Raw genomic sequence first — 27,979 nt, 5'->3', positions numbered from 1 at the left:
AAGAAGCATTAACATGATGAGCACATGTGCAGACATTATACTGCTGATTCAGTCTGAAAAACCTTTCTCCACTTAATCAGCTGTGGTGGGAGAAGATGCCAGGCAAGCCAGCGCTGCCTTAGATCACTGTGACATGCAGCGATTCCAAGGCTTGTTTCCAGCGCCCTGCAATGCGGACCACCGGACAGACTGCCAACTCAGACCAATCTGGTTTAGATCTACGCTTACCTGCTAATCTATGCTACACTTGTCTTCCTCGCAGCACTGAAGAAAGTTTTAGATTGACCTGGAATTCCGGGAGCCTTAATTACAACAAACAAAAACTATTGAAATATTGATGGCTGTTAACGGAATGGTCTGTTGTACGAGGTTCAATCTAGAACAATGGATGGGGATGTGTGTGTGTGTGTGTGTGTGTGTGTGTGTGTGTGTGTGTGTGTGTGTGAGACCATGGTCAGTGATGAGTCGGTTCCCATGGAAACATTGATCCACTGGCTTAACTGATTAGTAAAGGGGGCGGGGTTACACAGGGGACAAGAGAAAGCGGGAGCGAGGGAGGGAGAGAGAAAGAGAGGGAGAGAGAGGCAGGGAGAGAGGGATGGAATGAGAGAGGCAGGACGGGAGAGAGATAGAGAGGGAGAGATAGTAAGAGAGAGAGAGAGAGGGAGAGAGAGAGGGAGACAGGTGGTGGGGTAGGGGGTTATTGCTCCTAATTGAATGAGCTGTGCTCTGAATTCCAGTTAAGGTATTAGTAGTAGAATTGGTAATCAATGCCGTGTGTATCGGGAACTTTATAACCAGGAGCCTTCCCTTTAAGATCCTGATCATATCTCTGCCACTGAAACCGTATTATGTGCTGAACAGCACAGCATGCTAACGCAGGCATTATTCTCAATAGTGTCTATCTTTTAATTCTTTAAATGTAATTAAAAATGGCGCATCCTCATTCTCAGGCCAAACATTAATGCCACGCAGCATAATCCTGATCGGGCAGTCCTGTACTGTACGACGCATCAAACCGCACAAACTGTAAATCACCCTTATGGGCCCGTTTAGAGATGAATGCCACTGGTATGTAGGCCTACGAAGCACCCACGTGCGATTCCCTTGCATCTGTCTTTCCCACGCGGTGCTCACGTGCCCCCTCCTCGGGTGCCCATCGGACTCTGAGACGCAGGTGTTCATCGGCCAATTAATATTAAACAGATACGATTGGTAGGCGGCAGGCCTAATGGAAATGCAAAGAAAGCCCCCCGCGATATGGCTCTGTGAGACGGGCTGATCCACTTAAAGGGGATTATTTTCATGTAACATCTTTATAATCTTCATAATGATGGCTGGAGTCCTAAAAGGAATAAAGAAATCAAATCTGTCTCTTGTCAGCATTTACGCCCAGGAGCACTCGCGTGATTAGCTCTCTTTACGGTCGATGTTGCCTCTTCTCCCGATCATTAAGACTGCTTTTAACAGATTACAACCCCCCCCAACCCAAACACACCCCCTTGTGTCTCCTCCTCTGCCTGTTTCATCCCATCTTTCAGTTGAGCCATTGCCTCAACTCAATTTCTTGTGAGATTTCTCCTTCCGTTGCACTGTGCCGGGCTGCCGAGTGATCCGGGAGTTATTGGGGTTCTGTGTGGGTATGGGAGTGAATGAGGCTGAAAATGGATGGCAAATGAGCGAATGAAGATGTAAATAGTAAATATACGTTTTAAAAAAAGGGATTATGAGAAGGAGATGGAGCGGCTAACAATCTTCTGTCATCTCCTACTTTTACACGTTCTTCCCTCCACCGCTACTAACCTTATTACAGGTAAGAGAAAAATACCAGACACAGACACGGAGACACACTGATACACTGTATATACAGTAGGCCTACATGTACCTACGTAACCGTTTTGTCTTTTTGCATTTTTTTCCGATGATCTGAAGTGGACCTGTTCGAAGCAAGAGGTAGGTTAATGCCTATAGAGTATGCCTAACTTGTGTTGTACCCACGTGTATCTGCGTGTATGCGTATCCTGTGGCGCCCCACACATTTTTCAGCGTGGTCAGAGAGGGCCACTTAACATCTGCTGGTGGCACACGCCGCACCCCAAAACCAAAAGCCATAACTGAATACCAGTTATTATATCATGCATGTAGGCTAGTGTCTATGTCAATGAGAGTTAAGGAAGCGCACACTAAAATACTTTGGCTTCTTATTTTACAGTGAATGTTAGTATTTAGGCTATCTGATGTGCATATAGAATATGCCGGAACATTTAACAATTTGTCAACAATCCTGTTTTAATGTGTTATGTAGGCCTATCTTACGATTGCTGGGACTGGCTCCAATTATATATTATATATAGGCCTACTTTATATTTAATTGAAAGTTATCTCATTTTCAATATCAAACGGAAGCATATTAGGCATACAACAGCATATTAGGCATATGTGACCAGCCAGGGGTGTCATTACGGCTCAATAAAGGCTCCCATGGGCTCCAAGAGCCCAAAGCCACGTTTAGACGGGAGTCCGTTCAGATCCCGGGACACTTTCGATGAGGACACAATGCACAAGGTGCAAGGTAAGGCGTCCGAAATGTGTGCCCTCTTTCACGGCTGTTTTTGTGCGGCGTGTTGGCAGGTCAGCGCGTGTGCCGGGTGGGCCGGGAGAGGCCCTGTTACAAGCTGGCGTATTTCTCCGACCCTCGGCGACGGCTGAACTTTGTGGAGGCGGAGCAGGCGTGCCGGCGGGACGGCGGGGAGCTGCTGGGCGTGGAGTCGGCGTCCGAGCAGCAGGTCATCGAGCAGCTCATCTCCGAGATCCGCCCCACCGACGGGGACTTCTGGATCGGACTCCGCCGTAACCATGGGGACCAGGAGAGCAGCTTGGACTGCTCGGCGCAGTACTACTGGGTGGACGGGAGCAAGGCCACGTACAGGTGTGTGTGTGTAGGTGTGTGTGTGTGTGTGTGTGTGTGTGTGTGTGTGTGTGTGTGTGTGTGTGTGTGTGTGTGTGTGTGTGTGTGTGTGTATGTGCGTGCGTGTGTATGTGCGTGCGTGCGTGCATGCGCGTGCGTGAGGCCAGGAAAACAGCCTGCTGTGCAAATTCTTTTTTTACAGGAATTTTAACAGGCAGTGAACTACCAATAAATACAAATTATAGTGTAAACCGAGCAACCCGTTATTATGACAGCAAAGAGGATTGCATTTATGTTTTCTTACGATAACAAAAGAGAGAGTGTGTGTGTGTGTGTGTGTGTGTGTGTGTGTGTGTGTGTGTGTGTGTGTGTGTGTGTGTGTGTGTGTGTGTGTGTGTGCGTGTGCACAATGGTGATAGTGTTGATGATGGTGACAATGTTGATAGTATGGGAGAAATGAAATGTATGTTCAAATGAAATATAATTATATAAACACTATGCATCTAAAGACAAGTCTAATCATTTTCTTGCCTATATGCTATATGGAAAAAACATCATTCCATTCTGATTTAGAGGATGATGATGAAATTGTTGGTGTTGACGATGATGATCATGGTCTGCTGTGCAGGAACTGGCACACGGACGAGCCCTCCTGTGGCTACGAGGTGTGTGTGGTGATGTATCACCAGCCGTCCGCGCCCCCAAGCATGGGCGGACTGTACATGTTCCAGTGGAACGACGACAACTGTGAGACGCGAAACAACTTCATCTGCAAATACACAGCAGGTAATCCACCCACTGGACCGTTCTCCCGGAGACCCCCCCCCCACTGGACCTCAGAGAGCCAGTGAACCCAAAACCACTTCTTTGTTTTAAACGGGGTCATTTGTCTTATATGATCGTCAACATAGTGATCAATGCCATTTTATCCCCGTTATTGAAAAAAAGTCCCCGCTTTATAGAAAGAAGGGGTTGATTCCTATGTTTTTGCCGTTTTTCTCCCTGAAGCACTATGTTAACGTTCCATTCTGCTGTGAACGCAGGTGGGGTTCTTTTCGTGACGTCAGACTACCTTTTCCAAAGCAGTCTGACGTCACAACTAAGTGGCACCAGTGTCGGTGAGAAATTTGGGCTTTTGGACACCTCTTGAATAACGCCACGGTGTGTGTGTGGATGGTGAAACTCGTCTGAGCAGTGATGAATTTAATGCCGCGTCCGAGGGCAATTCTACCCGGACAACTATAGCATATCGCTACAGTTACACACCAATGTTACTAAAAAAGTATCATAAAGTTGGTGCGGGCCGTGGGTCGTAACCATGGGGATAACACGCCCCCCTCTTTCCTAAAACTCAGCTCAAAACACATTATTTTCCATCTGAAACAGTGGGCTCACTGGCTCTCTAACTTAACCATTTTCATACTCTATATACCTAAATCCTGCCATCCTTCTTCTAACCCCTGACCTCAGCCAGGAGGTTAGGGGAATGTCTAGGCGGAACTACACATGTCCTCAAATGGCTGTGGACCTAAGGTTGGGCTGCATTTTATGTCTCTTTCAGAGAAGACTTTGGAGGCTGCTGCTCCTCCCAACTCCACCCAGACTGGTGCGTATGTACACACACAGACCACGAGGCTTCTGCTGATTAATGGGTCAAAGTGTTTAAATGGGTCTGCTGTGGTTAATTGCAGATGGGATACTTACATCTGCACTGCCCTGGGATCCAGCCGACCGCAACAAATCCAAGGACACAGGTTATAACCATCTCTGAAGTACTTATTGACTATAGTCTGGATGTTTTTCCACAGATCTTAAACCACGCCACACCACACCCTTAACTTAGGTTAAATCTGGGGCGCCCTGGTGGCGCACTGGGCTAAGGCGCATACCATATATTAGGCAAAGTCCTAATAGCAGACACCCAGGATCAAACCCGGCCTGGGTCATTTACTGCATGTCTTCCCCTCTGTCTTCCACACTTTCCTCTCGGTCTCTCTCTATAATAAAAATGCAAAAAATAAATCTTTAACTTAGGTTAAATCATGTCCAACCCAATAGCCATACTTACCTACACTTAACCATCCATACTCGATGCAAATGACATAGACAGATCCTGACCTTAACTACACCACACCCATCCTTAATTGAAGTTCTGAACCATCCCCGAGTACCCAAATGCCAGTTGAACATACTGTAAGGCAAATGTGGATAACTTTCTCATAACCGTGGTCTTGTCGCTTGTGTTCCACAGGCCTGAATTGGATCTACATCACACTTCCTGTCGTTCCCCTGCTGTTACTTTTACTCATTCTGCTGGCCGTATGCTGCTTAAAACTGTGCATTGGGCGGTAAGTGGTGTGCAGTACATGTCCGTTCTTCTCGCACTTCATCAGGACGTAACGTGACACCTGGGTTGTTTGTGTTCCATGTGTAAAAGAAGGAGAAGGAGGCGGGAGAAATCGGTAGTGTGCCACACAGAACCGGGCCTCTGCCCCAGTCCCACTTCGACGGACGTCTACAACGTCATCCGCTCCCAAAAAGAGGACGACCTGTCCACCACGCGACCCCAGACCAAAAACACCTCCTTCTTGTGCTCGTCTCCCGACACTCCAACCGGCGACTACGACAACATGGGGGGTCGCGACACCGAGAGCGGCTTCGTGACGTTGGCCAGCACAGAGAGCGGATTCCTCAACTTTGACCTCAACAACCTGAGCCTTGGGCGCCGCGGTACAACCGACATGTACGACAGCAGCTCGGGTCGCTCGGGGAAGACGGAGGGATTCGACCGAAGCCTGGGTCGCTCTGGGAAGACGGAGGGATTCGACCGCAGCCTGGGTCGCTCGACGAAGACGGAGGGATTGGACCGCAGCCTGGGTCGCTCGACGAAGACGGAGGGATTGGACCGCAGCCTGGGTCGCTCGACGAAGACGGAGGGATTCGACCGCAACCCGGGTCGCTCCGGGAAGACGGAGGGATTCGACCGCAGCCTGGGTCACTCTGGAAAGACGGAGGGATTCAACCGCAGCCTGGGTCGCGCGACGAAGACAGAGGGATTCGGCCGCAGCCTTGAGCAGTCGGGGAAAAGAGACTCCTACGACACCAGCCTGTGGCGCTCGGACAACCGAGAGTTCTACGACAGGGCTCCGGGTAGACGCACCACAAAGAGCGAGTTCTACGGCAGCGGCAGCTTCGTAGAGCAGGAGATGTATGGGTTCAGAAGAGAGAAGAGTGACCTTTACGATCCTACCCTTGGCCCGGAAGCTAATATGATCAAGGCTGACCTGTACCAGACATATATGACCAACGGCAAAGAGGGCTCGTACCAGACCAGATTGGGAAACTACGGAAGTCAGAATCCCTACCCAACAAACATCGATTGCTACAGAAGTGACCTTGGCTTCACTGGCAGCCGCCGGTATTTCAATGAAGCACAATGGGTCAATAGTGAGGGCTACTGACCCAACTCCAATGTTATGTACAAAGCTTAAAGTATAGGTCTATAAAGCCATATGTTCCTGCAGGGGCAACTGTATAGTTGATCTTCTTGATAGTTTTAGTTACCTGGGGCACAATCTCTGAAATAGACAGTTGAGGCATGTAAATACAAACAAAAAGTCATATCACATGAAGTTTGGGAGACGTTTCTTCATCTTCATGAAGAAAATGCACGTAGAATTAGAATTAGACTAGGGATGGCTGTTTGCATGGCCTGGTTATGTTGCGTTGTTTCAGAATCCTGATACGTGCCTCCCTTTTGAGTGGCAAAAGAAACTGCCAACTATTTCAATATTTAATATACCTTAAGAGAGCAGACCATGTGCAAAACGTATTCTATACATTTTGAATTTACGAATGTTCCTCAAGAACTACAGTTTTTTATATAACACCTATTTCCAGTTTAAATATGTATGTATGGGAATTATCCAGGTAACATTTAACATGGTCAAACAGGGGTTACAAAGGGACAAAACATCTCGCATTATCTCCACGTTCAAAGGATTAGGACACCGCCAACAAGAAGGGCTCTACTCATTGTAATCAAATTGTAATAACTCAAATATGAATAAGTCAAGCACTACATTGTTTTAATAACACACACCGCGCTTGGGATTGGTGGATAGCTTTAGTTTCAGCTTAGCTTAGTCTATAGCAGCTGTAGTGGTTCATAGCGTTGGTATCGTCCATCCGTCAGTCCATCCATCATGAATAATGACGCCTTGTATCGCTCTCCACCCCTCTCCGCCAAATGGTTACAAGACTAGCAGTCTTGGGGGATCCGTGGTTTGTATTCATTGAACATGAGTGCCTGCTGCCTGACTAAAGTAACGGCATGACATTGAGTGCTAATTGTGTGTTGTGTTTACCTGCAATTCATTAACATACAACAAGTGCATTATGGCTTGTCGAGCTAACAGTTTGTATGTTTGGAATACAAGAGGAAACCTACGATTAAAACTGAATGGAATGAACACGTCTCTTTTGTGTATGTGGGGAAAAAAAAAAAAAAAAAAAAAATCACAAAATGACAACAAAAATTAAAAGAACACAATTTATTCACATCCTACACTCATTCCAATACTGTCTCTATGTTAAATTATTCACCCGCTGTCACTTTCATACACACGATTTACCAGTCTAATGCAATGGAGATGTGGTAAATTTACACAAAAAAATTTGTCTCGGCCACTTGGTCAGTTGTGTCTTGAAAAGAGACCCAAAAAGATCAAGTTTAAAGATGTGACCGATGGTAAAACTGGGAGTGCAAATTCAACCTTAGACATTCGACCACATGCACCCAGGGAAATATAATTAATTGAAGATAAAATCCTTCAAGGTCGATGGACCTCTCTCATGTGGTACTGACACAATCACAAGCCATAAAGCACAAAGTTGGCGTTCCTCTCTAGACCTCTTGCCTTTCTAACGTCTCCAATGAAAGGACCCATAGCGACGTCAATGTCCCTGCTCTCATATCCATCTAGAATGGCCCACTCTGCTTGTGACATGGAGACTTCCAAAAAACAAAACCGTCCTGTTTCTTTGGTCAGCAAAATCCATGCTTAAGATTGTGGCGGGTATCACCTGATGTTCTTCGCTTCAACCAGAAGCATATTTTGGTGTTCAAATGAATCATGAGGATGCGTTGCCTTAACCCAATCATGGACGGGATGCTTGTGTTATGATGACGGATGCGATTCGATTTCAACAATGCTTTCAGGCAACCTGGGCTGCCCTGGAGAGAAGCATCTAATTTGCACATCGGTAGACGGACCACTCGGAGCAGGGGGATATTCACTGTCACTGTTGATACTTTAATGCTGTCGATAAGAGAAGCAGATGCAGGTTCCGCCCCTTGTTCTTTTTAAGGAAGCACACTGTAACACGTGTTCTTAAAAAAGGTTTGATACTCAACCGACTTCATGACACGGACAGAAAGTGGCACGCTCAACTTTATCACACGCATCAGACGAGACTTTGGCGTTGAAAAAAAAGGTCAACAAAACAAACAGCCGTCAGACAGGAGGAGCAGGTGTTTTGTGAGTCCAGCCTTTAGTGTCCGGCATGATGCCGTCGTCGAGGTGATGATTTCTGTCGCCGTGGTTTCAGGATGACGTAGTTGATGTAGCTAGTGTGCTGCTCGGAGAGCAACGGCACGAAGAACGCTCTGAACACAGGAGACGACCTGCGAAGAAGACGACAACGCAGGTTACGTTAAAGGGGACATATTATACCACCAGGTGTGAGTGTGATTAGCCGTCACAAGCCGTTTTGAAAATGTGCCGCTTCTGACATCACAGGTGGGCGTGTCCACCAAGATTTACGCCGTTAAATTTACGCCGTTAAAATTTACGCCGTTAAAAAAAAAAAAAAATTACGCCGTTAAAATGGGTTTGCGTTGTCGCCGTTAATAACACGTTTAACTGACAGCACAAATTATAATACCTGGAAGCGTCTAGGAATGGCTTGAAGGCGATGACGGTCCACTCCTCCTTGTTGGCTGAGTAGCGTGGTTCTAGTGGCGTTTCATTGTGGCGGTCCAGGTCCACCAGGTAATGACACTGCCGCAAATCCACCTGGAACACAGTAGAGTACGTCACAAAGATGGTTTTTATTCTTTACATTTTTGGTAGACTGGATAGGGATCAGTCTACCAGCCTACCCGGTGGCCTGTAGCAAACGTTGCTCATCTATCCGTCATACAACTAGGTGGACACTTGTGATGTCAGAAGAGGCAGAACGGCAATCAAAACGGCTTGTAACGGCTAATCACACTCACACCTGGTGGTATAATATGTCACCTTTAAAGAGACCAATCCTATATCAAAATCATATCTTTTATCAGAATCTAACCCAACAAAACCATCCTTAATCTAACACCTGAATTTTGAAGTAGCTCCTGATTGGTCACTGCTCCGGATTGACTTACATATCTGGTTGGTTCTTCCAAGTTCTGGTCGTTCATATTGGCCGGGACACTCTGAGTGGCCGCTGGGCCGGCGGCGTACGGCTGAGGAAGCTGTCCTTTAAACTCTGATTGGATGAATTGGAGCTGCCAGCTGCAGATGGAGAAGATGGAGGCGGAGTTAGCATCAACCGGAACGTAGGGTTTACCCTGCAAGTCCCTTCCTAGTCCGTCCAGTCAAACATGAAATGACTACTACGTTTAATATTGATTATTTTACTTTGATTATTGTGCGGCCTATCCTATCCAATACATACAATATATGGAATACACACTTTTCTAACATCCTGTTTTACATGAAACCATTTCACACAATCACTGTTTAGATTTGAGCTGATTGTCATCTCCTATCTCCTATCACCCATGTCATCTCCTATCTCATCTCCGATGTCATATGTCATCTCCTATCTCATCTCCGATGTCATATGTCATCTCCTATCTCCCATGTCATCTCCCATCTCCCGTGTCATCTCCTCTCTCCTATCTCCTATCACCCGTGTCATCTCCTATCTCATCTCCGATGTCGTATGTCATCTCCTATCTCCCACGTCATCTCCCATCTCCCACCTTCTATGTCACCTCCTATGTCAGGAGGGGGACGTGGTACCACTGACTTGTGGGGGAGCAGGAAGCTGCTGGGGTATCGGTGCCACTCCTTCCCCACGCACACCGTCACGGGCCGGCCGTCCGGCACGCCGTGCAGACTGGGCTCCTTGGCGATGCGGTGGAACTCGGGGTACAGGTCCAGAGGCGCGTGGTATCCTGCGCACCAACCACCACACACACACACACACACACACACACACACACACACACACACACACACACACACAGTAAAGTTGTACTTTATTGTTATTATTACTGTTGTATTTATCCTAACAATCATGAGGATGATTGAATCCTCAATGATACTATTGATGTTTGCTGCCGCACTTTTATTTAAGTGATGACATTTCTCTCTGTATCTGCGGCTGAGCAGTGAACTTTCAGTATGTCCGACGGCTCCATTCAAAGGCAAAGCGGGTGTCAGACGGCACTATTTAGACCCAACGGGTATCAGATGGCATTTATTTAGTGATAGGCGTTTTATCATGAGCCATATACAGTGCGTTCACATGCACTGATCACATCCCCTGCGTCTAGGCACATATTTCTTAGGGGCATCTCACTCCCAGCCGAAGGGTCCCTCTTTCTATCCCAAAATGTCCGAAGCCTCACCTGTAGGCCGCCCTAGAGTAATATATACCCAAACCGCCTGCGCGGTCCTTAATAATAACATGCATCTGAATCCACCACAAGTGGAAATGCATCTGCAGAATGACACAAACAGTCAACGGTGTGTGTGTGTGTGTGTGTGTGTGTGTGTGTGTGTGTGTGTGTGTGTGTGTGTGTGTGTGTGTGTGTGTGTGTGTGTGTGTGTGTGTGTGTGTGTGTGTGTCTGTTCATTACCTCTGAAGAGTGCCACAGAGCGGGACAGCGACAAGACGGTGAACACCAGCAGGGAGCTGAGGACCAGCCAGTTAGAGGAGACCGTGTAGTGCTCCAGGCGGTACCGCTGGAACAGGAAGTGGTAGCATTTCTGTGGGGGAGAGAAGACACTGGAGTGACCCGACGAAGCCTCGGATTTCGAGTGTTGAAAACACTTTCTGTACTTTTTTTTTTTACGATCAACCATTGGAGGCCAGGGAAGTGGATGGGGGGGGGGGGGGGGTGGGTTGTTAAAAAGCAACTTTAAGAAGCAGCAGAGTAAACGGGATGCGGTGTTAAGCCGGTCGTGGCTTGTGATGCGGGTGAAGCTTGGGAAAGAGGACAAACCTGGAGAGAGGACAAACCTGGAGGGAGGACAAACCTGGAGGGAGGACAAACCTGGAGGGAGGACAAACCTGGAGGGAGGACAAACCTGGAGGGAGGACAAACCTGGAGGGAGGACATGGCCACGGCAGCACTGAGACAGATGAGGGGGTAGATGGGGAAGAGGAAGCGCTCCTCCTTGTGAGGCCTCGTGAAGAACACCAACATCCACAGGTACATTGGGGACAGGGTCAGCCAGTAGGGGCGCCCCAGGTTCTGTACTGCGCACGCACGCACGCACGCACACACACACACACACAACATATACAAAGGATTACACAGGACTTTTAATACATTCTACAGCCACACGCATGCATGAAGTACTATTTATTTATATACTACATTAAAACTCCACAAACACCACAAGCTATCGTGACTGCAATGAGGAACATGAATGCGTATCAGGATGCAGATGAATTGGTAATAACATTGTGGATTAAATATTGTGGAATCTTATCATAATCTGGTCAAAACATGAAACATTTAGACCTATTAATAGCCTATTTTTGTGGCTTGGTACTGAAGGGACGGATTTGACATGCATATATTTATGATCAGGTTGCAATTTAATACAAATAAATATTCTGGTTATGCTGAGAAAATGGAAGGAAGTGATGTCTAGGATCAAGCAAAATGGTGCATTCTTTCTGAACTTAAGTAGTTTGTGAATGTATGAATGCTCTGGGATGACTACAGGTTAGGCTGCGGGCATTGGGGACCGAACTCAGAACCTTCTACATCTGAGAGTCAAAACACCCAAGACCTAGAGACAATCCTGCCACATGATACACATCAATCCAATTTCCTACAACCCTGGCTGGGACCCCTAAGGACACTGGTCTAGGTGTGAGGCGGTGGCTTGGACAACATGGACACTGGTCTGAGCACGATAAAGGGTGAGAGCAGGGGGTGGCGTCCTCACCGTTGAAGCGGTGCAGCAGGGTCTCCATCAGAGCGGTGAGAGGCAGGGACAGCAGGGCCAGAGCAAACACCAGGTTGAAGTTCAGGAAGCCGTTGATGAAGTAGAAGGACCAGGGCTCTGTCCCTGGAACCACAACGACCCAATACCAGCCGTCAAGGTCTTCGGATTGGTAGGCTCACATGCAACTAACTCTGAAGGCAGGGGACATGACTAGGGGGGGGGAAATGACTGCCCTGTTCTCCATGCTAGAGCTTGAACTCCTGCAAGCAACTCAAAAGGGCCTTCATACATTCCTGGTGGCAGCTGGGAGTCAAACACCGTGACCACTAGGCTGTCCTGTCCCTCATGACCTCGTGACATTCGAAAGAACAACAAAGCAGTGTTTATGTGTCTTGCTCTCTGGTCAAATGCGGGAAATGCATGATTCTGCTGGGAAATGATTCGGCCAGTGTTGACACTGGCCGAGGTTCAGACCCCAGTACAAAGATCATTAATTGATCCGTGGTTGCTCAAAGGGACTTTCCAGCCTGTCAAAATGTGTCTGAACGCGAATATACACATGCCTTGTGAAAGATGTATTTGAATGACTATTATTTATGACTAATATTTATGAGGGTACTGCTAAAGAACTACTGCTCTTCATTGAGGTGCTGGACTTGAACTGCACGACTCAACTCTTGTTTATTTGTAGAGCCAGAGTCACACTCTTAACTGGCTTCACAAGCCCACATAATATGAAAGCACAAAAACCCTTAACCCATCTATAGCATAATGAAGGGGGGGGGGGGGTCCCTCCTAAGAATAAGCTGTAGGGAAAACTCATGAAATTATTAATGAATTAAATGTACTTCTCCGCTGATAAAAAAAGGCTTGAGGCCTCTCTTGTATCTAATTTAAGTAGTGTTTTCTAACTAGTGTAGTGTAAGCCAAGTCAAATACACCCAGTGACATCACTACAACGGCACATGTTGCTATGGGTTACCGTAGAGGTCAGGGCCATGCGGTGTGAAGACATTGTAGAGTAGAATGTTCAGAGGTGCGATGACCAGCTTCCCGTAGAAGAAAGAGTCCACCATCACTACGGGAACCTGGGAACACACAGGAAGGAGAATAAGAGGTGTGGCCTATGTGCCTGAACTGCATTTGTGTCTTGTGTGTGTGTGTGCGTGTGCGTGTGTGTGTGTGTGTCTAGTGTATGTGTGTTCCTGACCAGGATGAGCAACAGCGCTAGGGCCGACCAGAGGATGAAGTTTCTCCACTCCCTCCTCATCACCAGCAAGTCCAAGGCGATGGGGATCCTGCAGTAGACAGTAGAAAGGACTTCATTACTGATCGGAAATCAATATGGCTATGCCTTGATTAATTCTCCCACATGTTGACCATGACATCTTAACAGAGTTAACGTTTGCAATCCATATTGCAGTTATATTCAAATTAACTCCAGATTCACTGCATTACACACACTTCGATAAGCAATTCAAATAGACAAAAATTATATTTAGACTTAGACTTTCTTTAGTTGTCATTCAATACACACACCATCAGTGCACACAATAAACGCCACACAAATTTACTCAATTTTAATTGCTTTTAATCTTCTGTGCCTTCATGTGCAGTATGCATGTGTTTTTATTGAAATGTTTGGCATTATCACATTATTCTTACTTTAATGTACAGCGTCAGTGACTGTTGTGTTGCAACCACTGGATATGAAATGTGTTCCATCAATAAAATTGTGACCGCTTGTTTGATTTCCTACCCAATCAGAGCGGAGAATGGCCAGCCTACAATAGCCCCAGCTGCCACGCCCATGACAGCCAATGGAATTGAGTCTTGGAACCAGCCCGTCATGGCAACCAACGTGGTGTACATGCAGAAGGAGGAGGGAAGAAACGCTGGAGGGAAAGCAGAGATGTAGAGATGCAGTAATCTCAGCATGCTCATATGTAACCTTATATTCTCTCCATTTAGCCGTAATTAACAATTATGTGTTGTGAAATATAAAACATATAAAGCAATTGCTATAAGATGTAATTGGCTGACATAATACAATAACATCATGCAGAAACAAAAAACGATACTTTCATATCTATTGTGAGAGTTTCGGACAGTCAAATGTTACACTTAAAAAAATCATTAGAATTATACATTTGAAAAAACATTATATTCACATAAAATGAATATGGCCACCGTGGGTAATTGCACCCAGGGTCTACTTTGGAAACACATTAAAAGAGGAGGAGGATGAGGATAGAGGATGAGGATAGAGGTGTGAGGGACAGAACCGGATCGGACCGGAACCAACCTGCGGAGGAACAGAACATTCCGGTACTCAGCACCAGGAACGCCAACATCAGGCGACCCACATGCAGACCAAACTTCTTACACACCGCCCTGCGTCCAACACACACACATACACAAACAACAGCCAATGAGCTTCCTAGCTATGGCTAGCGCCAGACCAAAGCAATTGATCAGCTGGTGATTCAATTTAAGTACATAAGTACATATGAGCAACATCTGTGATTTCTTTTTACCACCAGGTTTCATGTTGAGTAGCCAGTAAAGCCATTTCAAAATCGAACCTAGAGTGATATCATATGTGCTGTCCACCCAGAAGTATGATAGATAGAACAGCAGACCAGTTGGTACAGTGCTATGGGTAGGGCGGTAAGCATCCACAATCCGTCTTGATGTAATCTCTCACTTGTGACATCAGTACTCTGTAGATTTCTAAATGACGACTCACTTGTAAAAGTAAAGTTCACACACACAGCAGCAAAACGCAAGGACACATCGCACGAAGTAGAACACCAACACCTGGAACAAAACATACATCCTTTTACAACGTGATTCATAGGAAAAGACCGATCTTTGACATACAAAAGTCTGTACTGTAGACATGGAAGAACTAACAAGTCTGACTATGCAGTATTCCCTAACGCCGTATTTATGACTGTAAAGTAATGAATAAGAGGATAAGAACATTCTCTTTTTATTTTATAAAAACATACATACAAAGATACATAATAAAGACTCTATATATCCATATATATAATGAATCCGAATTTGTAGAGATGAAATGTGAATACATAATATGAACAAACATAGGTCTCTATGCTACATTAGTGAGAGTGCCATGTCCAGTGTTACTACCTTATTGGTCTGCAGTACATGGGCGTGTATGCAGGCAGGGAGCGCGTGCAGCCAGAGATAGGCATACGACCGGATGGCGTAGAGTGGAGAGTATTCCCATGTCTGCATCCCTGTCCCATACAACAGGTAGTGCATCTGTACAGGATGGAGATTACAGTCACTTACTATTAAGTCATTGAGATGCTGGCGTCCAAGGGGACTTAATGATTTGAAAAAAGAACAATAATAATAACAAAGGGAAAAATGTATGATAAAATAAAATCTGTAATGTGTATATATATAATTATTAATGAGAATGTAGAGCAAACCTTAAACAAATCAGATTTATCTTATCTCAGTCTTATCTCTCTTATCTCAACTTGATTTGTACAAAAATACATAATAGAATAATATTGCCAACAAAAATGGTTTAACCTAATCCGAACGACTATGATGTGATAAGCATGGAGAAACGGAGGAACGAGAGAAGGAAATGACATCACTACTGCTTACAGGCTCCCAGTAGTTGAAGGTTTCATCGCAGTCAGAGATGTTGCTGAGCAGGGCAGCGCAGAAGCGTGCAGACAGCAAGCATTTGAAAGCTGTAGATCCTTCTGGAGCCCACACCTGCCCTCCTCGACCTACTGACCTGAGGCACGCACGCATGCACGCACGCGCACACGCACACACACACACGCACACACACTTTTGTTATCGCAAGAAAACATAAATTCAATCATCAGGTTGTTTTCTTGGCCTCCCGTATTACTGCTTGCAGCTTTCTCGAGAACCGCTCATTGAAACAACTTCACAATTGACACTGCACTTCCTTGGGTCCTTAGCAAGACACCTGCTAAGTGTAAAGTCACTCACACACATACACGTCATAGTGGGGGGAATTTGGGACAGACTAGATTTGTTGTGTTTGTCATCAAAGTGGGGTTTGTTCGTATAAAAGCACCATAAAGAAATAATCAAGGGACCTGGCACCATTACGACTCCTAACAAGATGTTTACAATCATGTACTGTAGAGGACATAATACAGCGTTTCACATCAGAACACATGGTCTTTATCACCATATTGTGGCCAAATGGTGCAATTGCGATATTTGGTTTGGTGTCATTCCATACTATTCACCCTGATTTATTAATAGATTAGCATTGTACTTTTTGCATAGCATTTATTGTTCTATTTGGAGACTCGGTCTAAACCTACCGCTGATATAACCAATCTATTTGCTTTAATTCACTTTATTGGCATCAATTCTTCACTCGGGTACTCATTCGATGTTTCCAGCTCAGGATTTCCTTATTCGGCTTTATGGGTTAGATTTATGTATTTGATTGTGAGAGTTTATAAACACACACACACACACACACACACACACACACACACACACACACACACACACACACACACACACACACACACTTCCGCTTTCAACGTCATACCTAGAACGCACTGGGCAACCCCGTAAGCTACAGTTCCACTGGATCAATTGTTGTACATGGCATTTTTAAAACAGGTGCTTGTTATACTTCGCAACACCAAGTTCAAACAAGGCATTGACCAACAAATTACAATTAGTTAGAGTGCAGCCAGCGTTTCTGACACGCCATCACAGAACGAATGAATGAGTCTCATACTGTACCTTTAACAGTAAGACTGTCACACACACACACACACACACACACACACACACAGCTCGTCTGGTCGATGCAAGCCGATGAAACCCTCTCAACACTGTGCAAAACGGACCTTATACCATCACACACACACAAGGAGAACTATGACCCAATGTTATTGTGTTGGCACGTTAGTAAAACAGGGTACGCTAACACCTATCAGGTAGAGCAGGCGAAGTGGGTTGGGGTTGTGCCAGAGGTGACGGTTCATCCGCGACTACTTACTCTTGGCGTGTCTCTGACAGTTTGCTCTCATCGCTGCCCTTTTCCTCTTTTGATATTCGAGCTTCTGTGGGGACGCTGACGTTATTTGCATCTTGCCTGCTGCTGACTCGCCTGGTCCGCTGACGAAGCCCCTTCGCCGCCATGTTTTCATTAGCTTCAAATAATTCGTCCGCTTCCGCCACGAATCGGAGAGGAATTACAGCTCAGGCCCACATCCGCCAACACGGTAATGAGGATGGTTGACCGAAAGGTGGCAGTGTGCGTTGTCTTTTAAATAAACTGGTTGCTTGTACTGTACTCTCGCAAAACGTACACAAATGGATGAATACACAAATGTTTATTCAATATCTGCATAAATATAAATAAATCATAACTATTGAAAATATTAAATAGTATATGAATGAATAAACAAAAGACCTGTTTTTTAAAACCCATTTTATGGGTTAAGTCTATGTTGGAAGCTATCTGATGGTGACATGCAGACGAGAAGAGAGCAGTGACTCCAATCGTCGGTGTAGTTCAAGGGCCTTCGTGTGCGACAGTGCGTGGGAGTGCGAGTGGTAAGTGACTCTGTAGCAGTAGCTGGTCAGCATCGTCTGTTGCTCCTGTCGGGAGAAGAAATCGACGAGCTCCACCTGCTCCACCGCGCCCAGGCAGGCTTCCCTCGCCAGCGCGTGAAACTTCCTGTCGTCCCACGCCGACGGCCCCTTCCAGAAGCTGACGTCAAAGCTGAGGCGGCGGGAGAACAAGGATGGTTGACGGAACAACGGCTTCGACGGCTGCCGCTGCTGCTCTCCCAGAGATGGGTGGTGGAGGAGGCGGCAGGGGTCAAAACACTTTGAAAAGCAAGGGTCACGTGTCCAGAGAAGCCGCCAATCAGGGAGCGAGAAGAGGCACGAGGCGAGGAGGTCCAGGTTGAGGGACACGGTGACCTGGACCCATCCCTCCTCGTGTTGGCAAACACTCGAAAACACTCGACCGACTGCTCCCATAGGCTGCGCGGTCAGATACAAACACCCGGCTTCCTTGGCAACGGAAACCCCATGGGGAGAGAGCAGGCGCTCCAGTGTTTGCCCGAGCGACGTGATAGGCTGACGCGCTGCTAGGAACTGCCCCCTGAGCAGGAGCTGGTGAAAGGCAGGCGGGGCCCAAGAGCTGATGGGTACATCTCGGAAGACCAGGCCACTGATGCCCAAAAAGCGGCCAATGTAAGCGCCGGCATTATCATGGCAGTGGCTTCCATCGCTCTGCTCCTCAACTGGAACCACCTCCCCGGTCTCCAAGTCTCCTCGTTCTCTCGCTGCCCCTCGTCTCACCGTCATCTCCTCCATCAGAGGGAGGAGTGATGGTCGAAGCACAAAAACACCAACACTCCCCTCTTCTGTGTCTACATCTGGTCTGTGCACACCCGGTGTGTTTACATCTGGTCTGTGTACACCTGTTGTGTCTAAATCTGGTCTGTGTACACCTGTTGTGTCTAAATCTGGTCTGTATTCAGGGGGGGTTTCAGTCGGGTTTACATGTGGTCCGCATGACATACAGCGCTCTCCATTTTCGCTCTTGTTTGGGCCGGCCGTGTCCGTTGTGAAACTGCTCTTCACACATGACTCTATTGGGTCTGTGTGTTTCTCCTTGAGGTCCAAGTAGGCCAACTGACCCCTTAGTTCCGTCTCATTGACCAGGGGTTCTGTCTGTGTGAGAGGCTCTTGGCGAAGCAGCTGTATCTCGTAGCAGTGACTTTCAGTGATGTCGGCTCCATCTAGGGATGCTGTCTGCCGCTGTTTAGAGTTGAGGAGGAATGGAAGTGGCTTGGTTGTCATGGTGATGCAACACCTCTCCTCTAATCCATTCACAACATAGTCCTTGACCAACTTGATGGGATGGACAGAGTCACTGCAGAGGAAATCCCTGGAGGTGAGGAAAAACATTATTACATCATCATCGTAATCATCATACATCTAAATCTGACATAAATCAGCTGGTTTGTTTTAATTGATGCATTGGGAATGGCCACAACGGTTTACCTTGACATATAGTCACTGAGTTCTGTAGGTACATAGTACTGGACTCTCTGGTCCCCCACTATCTCCTTCATGGTCACCCTCACCGGGGTGATGTACGGGAGGCTACGAGTGAACACATGGACCAAGGCATTCTCCACATGGAAGCCTTTATCCTGGCTCCTGTACACACGGAAACAAACATCAGTCAGTCAACAGTTAAACTACTGCCATACATCTCTAGGGTTACCTCACCAGATTACCTGTATCCAGTACACTTGTAGCTCTCCACCTCCTCACTCTTAAACGGATGGACGCTGCTTAGAACGAGATCCGCTTCTGCCGCCATAGCGACGACCTGCCAGCTATTTTGCCACTCTCTCATTGGCTGATCAGCTGGTGTCCCACCCTGCCCGTTGCATAGGGTGACGTGGACGTCTCCATGTTCATCCAGCACCTGGACACAACTTTATAGACAGTAGACACCACTTGTGTCATCTGATGTCCAGACGCCCACAACTTGAGTTTATTTCACTTGGGTTCAGCTATCGTTTAAACAAAAGAGCGTCCATTCATACCTGAGGAAGAAGTTTTGAAGAAGTTCCCGGTTCTTCTTAACGCCACTTTTGCGACCACAATGGGGGAAATTGAAAACCACACGGTTGAACACAGCTCCCCGAAGAGATGCACATTCTTCCAACTTCGTACAGTCTACCCCGAAAAGGACAGTTCCCCCTGAGGAACATAAAAACGCACAAAACAAAACGTGAAGCTTCCATTTTTTAGTTTTTGACATAACTAGAGTTATAGATCATTTTAATGAGCATACCCGAATCCCTGATGATCTGTATATTAGCAGCAGCTCCCTCATGCTTGACGTCTTCCTGCCGCTGAAGACAAGTGGCTGTTATTTTGTTCTCCGGTGAAAGTTTGCACAGAGCTGAAGAAAACGAAAAATTCCCTTCCCCTACGAACAGTGTAGGACCAGACATGTTGCATTCGTTGGTAGGATAGGTTCAGCTTCATTCATTCTTTGACAGATGTTTATGCGGGAGTGATCCTCTAATATTCATTCCTTTTTGTCATTCCAGCACCAACAGAAAAACCATAGGGAAGTTGATATCCCACCGTTTGTTTACCTAGTCGGACAGCCTTTTAGTGTTAGTTGGCATACATTGAAAGGTCTATTGATAGTTAATCACAAGCACTCTCATGCACCTCCATGCAACTGTTTTCAACATAGGTGTGTTACCGTGGTACCAGCCCGACCAGAAACAAATGCTCTTTCATGATTTTAACACAAAAACATAAGAATACCAAACTATTAATTCAGAGATAATTTCTGTTCAACTTGTGAATTCAACAGTAGCAGGAGAATTATCTGTAATGCTTTAGTGCGTCGTTAGCATTGTTCGACTGAAGATTATAGCCAATTATATTTGTTTCCAGGGGGACACACTTGCCTGGTGGCACATCGCTTCTGGAGAGAATGGATGGAGAGCCCCTCACAGCATCACTTCAGCAAGCATCAATAGCGTCTTCCCGTTAACTATGGCTCTTTTTTCATGCTCTATTTGACATTTCAAATGTTTAACAGGTCATATTATCCGGCGCATATTTAATCTGTTGTGGTAACGTTCAGAGTGAGTAAAAATAAATCCTTGCTATTCAAATGAATGATGATTTTCCCTTCATGCTAAGGTCATGCTAGCTAGCAGAGATGCTACAGCTTTAAACACAACCAGTGAAAATGAATCAAACAACCATGACATATTTAATTGTAACACTACTGTTCTGTATGTATATATGTGTGATATAGCAATATGTACCCTTGATTGCATCCCCCATTTTTGTTACTTACACTCACCTTTGTGTTTCTATGTCATTGGGGGCAGTATAGCATTGTGGTAAGGCTGTTTTAAGTCTAAATTCCCCAGTCTACATGTAAGCATCCATGTGCAAGATGGCTAAACCCTACCAACAATGAAAATGTAGGCCAATATATCTTTAATGAAATCACTGTAGATGGGTTTGGAGTAAATAGTGAACTAGGCAAAGTAGAATTCTGTCCTTTTCTGTTGTTACAATGTTTGGTTGGGGTATCCCAGAATGCAACACTAACAGTTTCAACCAATGGAGGGGCCAATCCCCAATTCATTTTGACCTTTCAATTCAGTGTGTTTGTGCATGTGTGTGCGTGCGTGTCTGTTTTGCGTTTGTTTTGCCAGGAGGCATTGTGCCCACATGGGCAGCGTTCTGGCCCTATCTTCTGGTGCGGGCAATGGGACCTGGCCCTTCTCCCCCGACACCCCTCCCTCCCGCTGGGACACGCACCCGGCCCACTGGGACCGCCCTCCGCGCTGGGAGAGGAGGGATGGCCGCCTGCCCAACCCGGGCAGCTTCCACTCCCTGCACCGGAGCTGCAAGGGTACAAGCCACAACCGCCGACCCCGCATCATCACCCCAATGCTCGGCTAAAACGTGCCTGTAACGCGTAACGGGGTGTATTAGTTACTTCAATACATCATAGGTTGTGAGGTACTGATTATAATTAGTTTTCCTCTTGATTCTGTCCATACCACTTAAAACTTTATTCAGAATTATGCTGAAGGCTTAAAGATAGATGACTTATGCTATGAGTTTTGAAATAAGGTTCAAAACCCTGCGACGCGTTAAATGTTGTTTGGTAAATGGTCCTCATTTATATAGCGCTTTTATCCAAAGCGCTTTACAGTGTTGACTGACATTCACCCATTCATGCACACATTCACACACCGACGGTGGAGTCGACCACGCAGGGCGACAGCCAGTGCGTCAGGAGCAATTAGGGTAAGGCGTCTTGCTCAGGGACACCACGACACTCAGCTAGGACGAACCAGGGATCGAACCAGCAACCTTGCGGTTACCAGCCAACCCACTCTACCTCCTGAGCTAATGCCGCCCCTATGTTATTTTAACAATTACATTTATAAAATTTGAGGTTTCTCTTCTCCTTCATCCTTCCCCAGATGTATTCCCACAGCAGATCGAGGGTGTCAAGATGACAGTCAATAAGACTTTGAGCAGCTTCTTCAAGGTAAAAATCCCACTCAACAACCTCAGCGCTGTGCAGTACAATCCAGGATATTAGTGGTCAGGATGATTCTGGGATGAGTATACAAAAAGTTGCTTTGGATGAAAGCATCAGCTAAATCACAACATAATAATACATAATACTAGTAGACAGTATTGCTGTACGCTCTAACAGCGATGATGCCTGAGCTACATTATAATGGTTAATATCTGTGTCTATTCCCAGGCCAGCCACACGTTCCACCTCAGTGCGGTCAGTCCATCCTATTATCGCTTCCACACAGAACACCTGCAGGACGACCAGTACAGCAAAGATAAGGTGCCTCCATCACTCCTCAATGAACCCTGAGGACATGAACTAGTGTCTCTAGAGCTCATGGAAGCCCTGCTCACGGGCGTCCAGGAGCAGCGTTAAGGTGTTGAGCAAGGCTTCCTGTTAGAAAACTGTGAGTGGCTGGTTTGAGATCTGGTAAAGAAAAACAAAGTGTCAAAGTGGTCGCTTCTTGCATGGTTGACAAAGCCTTGGGTGTGTGAAAGTTTGCATGGCTAACGGTTTTGTGTGAAAAGAGTGTTTTTGAGCGGCATCGGTGCCATAACAAGGCCATCCTGCAGACTGTATTGGAGAAAGTGTTTTGTTCTCCTGGCAACAGGACGCTCCCGCGCTGATTGGAGAGATGGATTCTTCAGGGAGTTTAAACGCTCATTCTCTCATTCATCTGACCGAGAGAGTCAGAGCCAGGGCCGTGTTCCAGGTATCTATAGACTCTATGCACATTTTATTTTATTAGTATGTCATTATTAACATTTCCTTTACAGCTATGTTAACTTGTACTATACCGGACCTCTGTACCGGAAGGGTCTGGGAGTGGTGTCAGGAATTTCAGAGCAAATTTTTACGCAATGTTTACATGTTGTACAAACACTGTTCCTCGGGGGGGGGGGGGAGAATTAATGAACAGATCAATTAATTAAATGAATGATTTGCACACTTTATAATATATTTTTTTGTTTTTGATATCTTCTATATATTTTTTTATGTTTTATTTTCAAATACTTTATGGTTGTATTTTGCACCAACATACCAAGACCAGTTCCTCACATTGGTAATCTACTTAGCAATAAATGACATTGTGATTCTGATGGTCTTCTGACACCGCCCGGGTCCTGGTCTAGAGCCAGCAGTCCCAGTTTGTGACGTGGCAGTTTGAGACGGAGTACAGAGGAAGTGACTTCACTGCCGCTGTTACCGTGGCCAACCCAGACGTCCTCCGAGAGTCAGGTAAGGCCGGAAGCAGTGCAATCGATCCATTGATCCATCTATCAAATAATTAATCAATCAGCCTATCAAGCTAATCAGCTTGAGAAAGCAAGTCAGCCTGCCCATCCGTCAATCAGTCCCGAAATCGATCAATTAATTAATCATGTTTTCACCTCCAGGAAACCACTGGGTAAAAACCGTCATTTAAAATGATGGTCAGTTAGAATGTACAGCCTAATACAATAATACAAAGATCAACCACTTGAATTGTTTATTTTCTTATGTGCCCTGGTCTAATCCTGGTGGTTTGATGTTGGGTTTGATTCTCCATAATATATCAATTATTGTGGATGTGCGTGTGTGTGTGTGTGTGTGCGTGTGTGTATGTGTATGTGCGTGTGTGTGTGTGTGTGTGTGTGCGTGTGTGTGTGTGTATGTGTGTGTGTGTGTGTGTATGTGTGTGTGTGTGTGTGTGTGTGTGTGTGTGTGTGTGTGCGTGTGTGTGTGTGTATGTGTGTGTGTGTGTGTGTGTGCGTGTGTGTGTGTGTATGTGCGTGTGTGTGTGTGTGTGTGTGTGTGTGTGGTGCAGTGATCCTAGTAGCTCACTTTCTCCAGAGCGTGTCGTCGGGGCTAGTGCTGGGGGGGGAGCTGGTGTACCACCGCGGCCGGGCGGAGGAGGGAGGCATTCTCACTCTGGCCGGACAGTACTCCCGTAAGACTAACGTTCATAACAATTATAACAGTTCTGTTCATAGATTATGTAAATAATAACTCATATTTTTCTTTTTTGAAAGGGTAAATAGCCTTTTTACATTTCTCAACACAGTCTTTTCCTTTCATCCATAGTGGTAAACTACATTCACAGACCTGTAATTATCGCTATCTGTTGTATGTGTATTGATCATTCATATCAATTGCAGTCGGCGCTACAAGCCAGTGTTTACTTGCTCTGCTGTAAGTGAATATCAGTCGCTGACTGTCATAACATGACGGTTTGCAGTTGTATCGCCACAGTTAAGTTTTGGACACCTAACAAGTTTTGGATTTCTAACGTTTTATTGGTGTCTCTCTACAGGTCCAAACTGGGTTGCAACTCTGAATGCAGGCAAGGGAGGTGCCCATGCTAGCTACTACCACCGCGCCAACAAACAGGTAAGGGGCCGTAAACACAGTACACACACTCTCTCCACCAAACTACCGGTGTTGTGGGTCTGTGTTGTAGCCATAGTACCTGATGATGTTGTGGTCCAGATCCAGGTCGGGGTGGAGTTTGAGGCCAGCACGAGGACCCAGGAGACCACCGCCTCCTTCGGGTACAGGATGGAGCTCCCTGAGGCCAACATGGTGTTCAGAGGTAAAGATCTCTTTCCCTGAGTTACAGGAGAGACACTATCGTCTCAGTGTCTCTGACCACTGAGACAATAGGGGCTGTTGATTTCATAGGTTGGTTTTAATATCCGGGTTGTTGCATTTCAGGATAATATGGTCATTAGGGTATTTTTACTCCAAGCCGGAGCGTCAACACGACATTCCACTTTGTAGTCATCCATGAGAAACAATGTATAAAAGTTTCAACGCTCATTGGTAACATGGATCTGAATGCACGGTCGCATTGGATAAAGGAAATGCAGAAAAGCGTCTGCTAAATGACTAACTATTGTGTAAAACAGAAGGGTATTGGTCATTTCACTTAGGCACCGGTAAATACGATCAGATCAAACATATCTCCACCCCACCAACTAATCAGCATTCTGTTCCAGAGTCTATTCGACGTGTGTGTGACTTGTGTATGGGACTGTGTGTGTGTGTGTGTGTGTGTGTGTGTGTGTGTGTGTGTGTGTGTGTGTACGGTGCATGCCTGCGTGTTCCTGTGCTCCCCAGGTATGGTGAACAGCAGGTGCATCATCGGAGGCGTGCTGGAGAAGCGTCTCACCCCGCTGCCGGCCACCCTCATCATGGGGGCCTTCGTCAACCACAGAGGGGACAAGCTGCAGGTGGGACTTGGGGTCAACGTGGGCTAGTCCTCCTACAAGACCTGACCACCATCTGCCCCGTGAAGTCCTGAACCCCCAAAGGACAAGACGCAGTGAACTCCTACCGATGTGGACCGGATTGTAACCCAAACTCTTTGGTTTTGTCCGTCCTATTTTTTGTAAAAAAAAAACAACAACATCAACCAAATAACGAGAAAAATGGCGTCTTTGTGTAGAGGCAAGCAGGATACAGAAAGGATGCTTGGTACTCAACATCCAGTGTGGTTCGCAGCCTCTTGTCTTGACGTGCGTGTGTGTGTATGTGTGTGTATGTGTGTGTGTGTGTGTGTGCGTGGGTGTGGGTGTGTGTTAGAAATGTGGGAAATGTCGTTTTTAACGCCTGCCCGAAACACTAAGACTAGATTAAACATACAATATGGCTTCATATTTTTCCCCAATCTCAAAATATCAATGTGTATCCAGCACAATCTCTGCTACGTATTCAGGTACTGAAGGTTATTGCTTTGGTTTAAGAACACAAATCTGTCACGTACATTTGTTTTTTGTCCACAACAATAATAATAACGGTCACTAATGCTCCTCAATCAGGTAAGAATGGGACTTCCTTTGGGCGCGTGGCCAACAGTTGCTGACCTTTCCTTGGTTGGTCCATGACCAAGAGGGCAAAGAGTCCTCCTGCTAGGTTTCGGTTGAACGTTCCCCGTGGAGGTGATGACCATACAGGCACTCACACTAGTCCCCTGCCTCTGTAACATGGGGATGTCTATCTGGTTTCATGCACTGTATAATTATCATTGTTATTATTATCATGAGGTGCTGTATGTATTTTTACGAGCATAGTGACACTGAGTGAACTGTATGCAAGCTGCCCTACCATGCCTCCGGGCAACACCAGTCTGTTAGGGATTGAAAAGATGACTTTCGTTCATGTCTGTCTTGTTTGTCCGAAAATTAATAAATCAAGATGTTATTTATTGCTAACAGTCGTCATTTCTTTGACTATCAATAGGGGTGTTTAGGAGGGGAGAGATTTATTTATTTAGAGACATATTTTTTAAATACTTTTTTTTTTTTGATACTTTCATTGGATATGCATTTCAAATTAACAATTGCATTCTTCCAAATTTCCAAAGTAATTCCAATATAAGTCTTTTGAAGGTTTCCATGGGAAACCTTGTGTTGTCTTACCTTCTTGAACAAGTAAAGGACAATTTCTGTTGAAGGGGAATGTTTCCAAAAATGAAACAAAAGTTTAATATAATATATTACAAACATACAATTAGCTATTCAAAGTCTTGTCATATAATATATATATACTGTACATATATACAACAACATTTCTTAAAATAGATTTCATCTTTGAGGTCTGTAAAGTGTAAATATAAACATATAAATATATGTATTTATATCTATTATATATCCTTTTAGAATATGTGGCCGCTGAATGTAAACAGGCTTAAAGTGAGGGGCTGTAGGTAAGATTCAAGAGCTGTTATTGGAATGAAATTTGCTAGAAATTCCATAGCCGTCTGTCAGCAATAAGTCAGTGAAATACGCTGTGAGAATATCCATTCAAGTATTCAAGTTGGCTGTGCCTGCCTCTGTTTGAGCCAATTTTGATTTTAGACCCGGCTCATTTCTGACCAATCACGGCATCTCTACCATTATAGGTTTGGGTAATCCATCTTGCCTGCTGTCGATCACGGCTTTCGCAAATGCAACACTTATTATTGGCGGGAGCAGCAAGGGTGGGACTTTTTTTGGATGTCCAGTTTCAAAATCTTGCTGTTTTCTGTCTCTTTACAACTCCCATAAACTCCCATTAAATACATTTCAAATGTATTTATTTGTCCCTGAAGAGTGCAGTGAAGAATCCTTTGCTTTTATCCCCTCCCAGTTTCAGAGACTTGCTGCGCTGCAGTCCTGACGACTTCTCCTTCTCCCTCTTCTCACTGCTCTCCTTTTGCTCCTTCTGAAGCTCCCCCTCACGTTGCATCACCTGCTGGTTCAGCACCAACCGCATGTCCTCCTAAACATAGAGATTGCATTTATTATTATCTTATCGTCTGAAAACCAGATGGCTGCCATGGGATAAGCTGGATCAGTGACACACAAAACTGGACCAGAATATGATGATTCATAGAGAAAGATTCCCTGGATGGATTGACCTGTGGCCATGTTCTGTTATTGAGAAACTTTCTAGTTTAGATCATTTGTATGAATGAAGTAAATAGCTGCAGTAGAAAAGGAACATAGAGCAGGTTTAAGACCAGCCTTGATTTCAGCCATGCTATTATTATGTTGTATTATATGCAAGACGGTTGGTCAACGGGACAGTAACATACCTGCCAGGCTTCCAGCTCCTGTGACAGTGCCACCTTGTGTTTGATGGTGTTCATGAGCTGCTGTGTCAGGGACTCCTTCTCTTGCCTTATGACTGCCAGCTCTCCCTCAAGAACAC

At 45.7% G+C, this 27,979-nt stretch overlaps 5 protein-coding genes across 5 annotated transcripts in view; 2 read left to right on the top strand and 3 right to left on the bottom strand.

Annotated features, from left to right (window-relative positions):
- Positions 1–382: 382 nt before the first annotated feature.
- Positions 383–7,374, top strand: layna (layilin a). Its single transcript, XM_084474473.1, has 8 exons — positions 383–1,813; positions 1,933–1,953; positions 2,632–2,929; positions 3,537–3,694; positions 4,470–4,514; positions 4,600–4,662; positions 5,160–5,256; positions 5,346–7,374. Exons 1-8 carry the CDS (start codon positions 1,738–1,740, stop codon positions 6,367–6,369), a joined length of 1,782 nt encoding a protein of 593 aa, XP_084330599.1. The 5' UTR covers positions 383–1,737; the 3' UTR covers positions 6,370–7,374.
- Positions 7,375–7,452: 78 nt separating this feature from the next.
- Positions 7,453–17,384, bottom strand: alg9 (ALG9 alpha-1,2-mannosyltransferase). The gene is made up of 15 exons (XM_084474169.1): positions 17,195–17,384; positions 15,796–15,931; positions 15,304–15,438; positions 14,897–14,967; positions 14,453–14,541; positions 13,907–14,042; positions 13,358–13,445; positions 13,130–13,235; positions 12,148–12,270; positions 11,292–11,446; positions 10,824–10,953; positions 9,989–10,136; positions 9,339–9,468; positions 8,855–8,985; positions 7,453–8,594 (listed from the first exon to the last, which is right to left on the bottom strand). The coding sequence occupies exons 1-15, from the start codon at positions 17,335–17,337 to the stop codon at positions 8,462–8,464; spliced, it is 1,854 nt and encodes a 617-aa protein (XP_084330295.1). The 5' UTR covers positions 17,338–17,384; the 3' UTR covers positions 7,453–8,461.
- Positions 17,385–17,547: 163 nt separating this feature from the next.
- fdxacb1 (ferredoxin-fold anticodon binding domain containing 1) lies at positions 17,548–20,378 on the bottom strand. The gene is made up of 5 exons (XM_084473748.1): positions 20,024–20,378; positions 19,773–19,929; positions 19,458–19,661; positions 19,219–19,377; positions 17,548–19,102 (listed from the first exon to the last, which is right to left on the bottom strand). Exons 1-5 carry the CDS (start codon positions 20,184–20,186, stop codon positions 17,656–17,658), a joined length of 2,130 nt encoding a protein of 709 aa, XP_084329874.1. The 5' UTR covers positions 20,187–20,378; the 3' UTR covers positions 17,548–17,655.
- Positions 20,379–21,432: 1,054 nt separating this feature from the next.
- Positions 21,433–25,545, top strand: LOC311354075 (mitochondrial import receptor subunit TOM40B; the record flags this gene model as incomplete). The annotated part of the gene is made up of 9 exons (XM_084473874.1): positions 21,433–21,622; positions 22,203–22,270; positions 22,493–22,585; positions 22,917–23,018; positions 23,440–23,545; positions 24,114–24,236; positions 24,600–24,676; positions 24,776–24,878; positions 25,406–25,545. The coding sequence occupies exons 1-9, from the start codon at positions 21,439–21,441 to the stop codon at positions 25,543–25,545; spliced, it is 996 nt and encodes a 331-aa protein (XP_084330000.1). The 5' UTR covers positions 21,433–21,438.
- Positions 25,546–27,361: 1,816 nt separating this feature from the next.
- Positions 27,362–27,979, bottom strand: part of bicdl2 (BICD family like cargo adaptor 2) — a gene marked incomplete at both ends in the record, with an annotated part of 5,141 nt that continues 4,523 nt past the window's right edge. Inside the window, 2 exons of the mRNA XM_084474605.1 lie at positions 27,362–27,547; positions 27,864–27,978. Coding sequence (XP_084330731.1) covers positions 27,362–27,547; positions 27,864–27,978 — 301 coding nt within the window. The remainder of the gene's footprint in view (positions 27,548–27,863; position 27,979) is intronic.

This window comes from Micromesistius poutassou, assembly GCF_964030765.1.
Source record: "Micromesistius poutassou genome assembly, chromosome: 10".
NCBI lineage: Eukaryota > Metazoa > Chordata > Actinopteri > Gadiformes > Gadidae > Micromesistius > Micromesistius poutassou.
The sequence above is the reverse complement of the archived record's forward strand: the minus strand, read 5'-3'. Positions and strand labels throughout refer to the sequence as shown.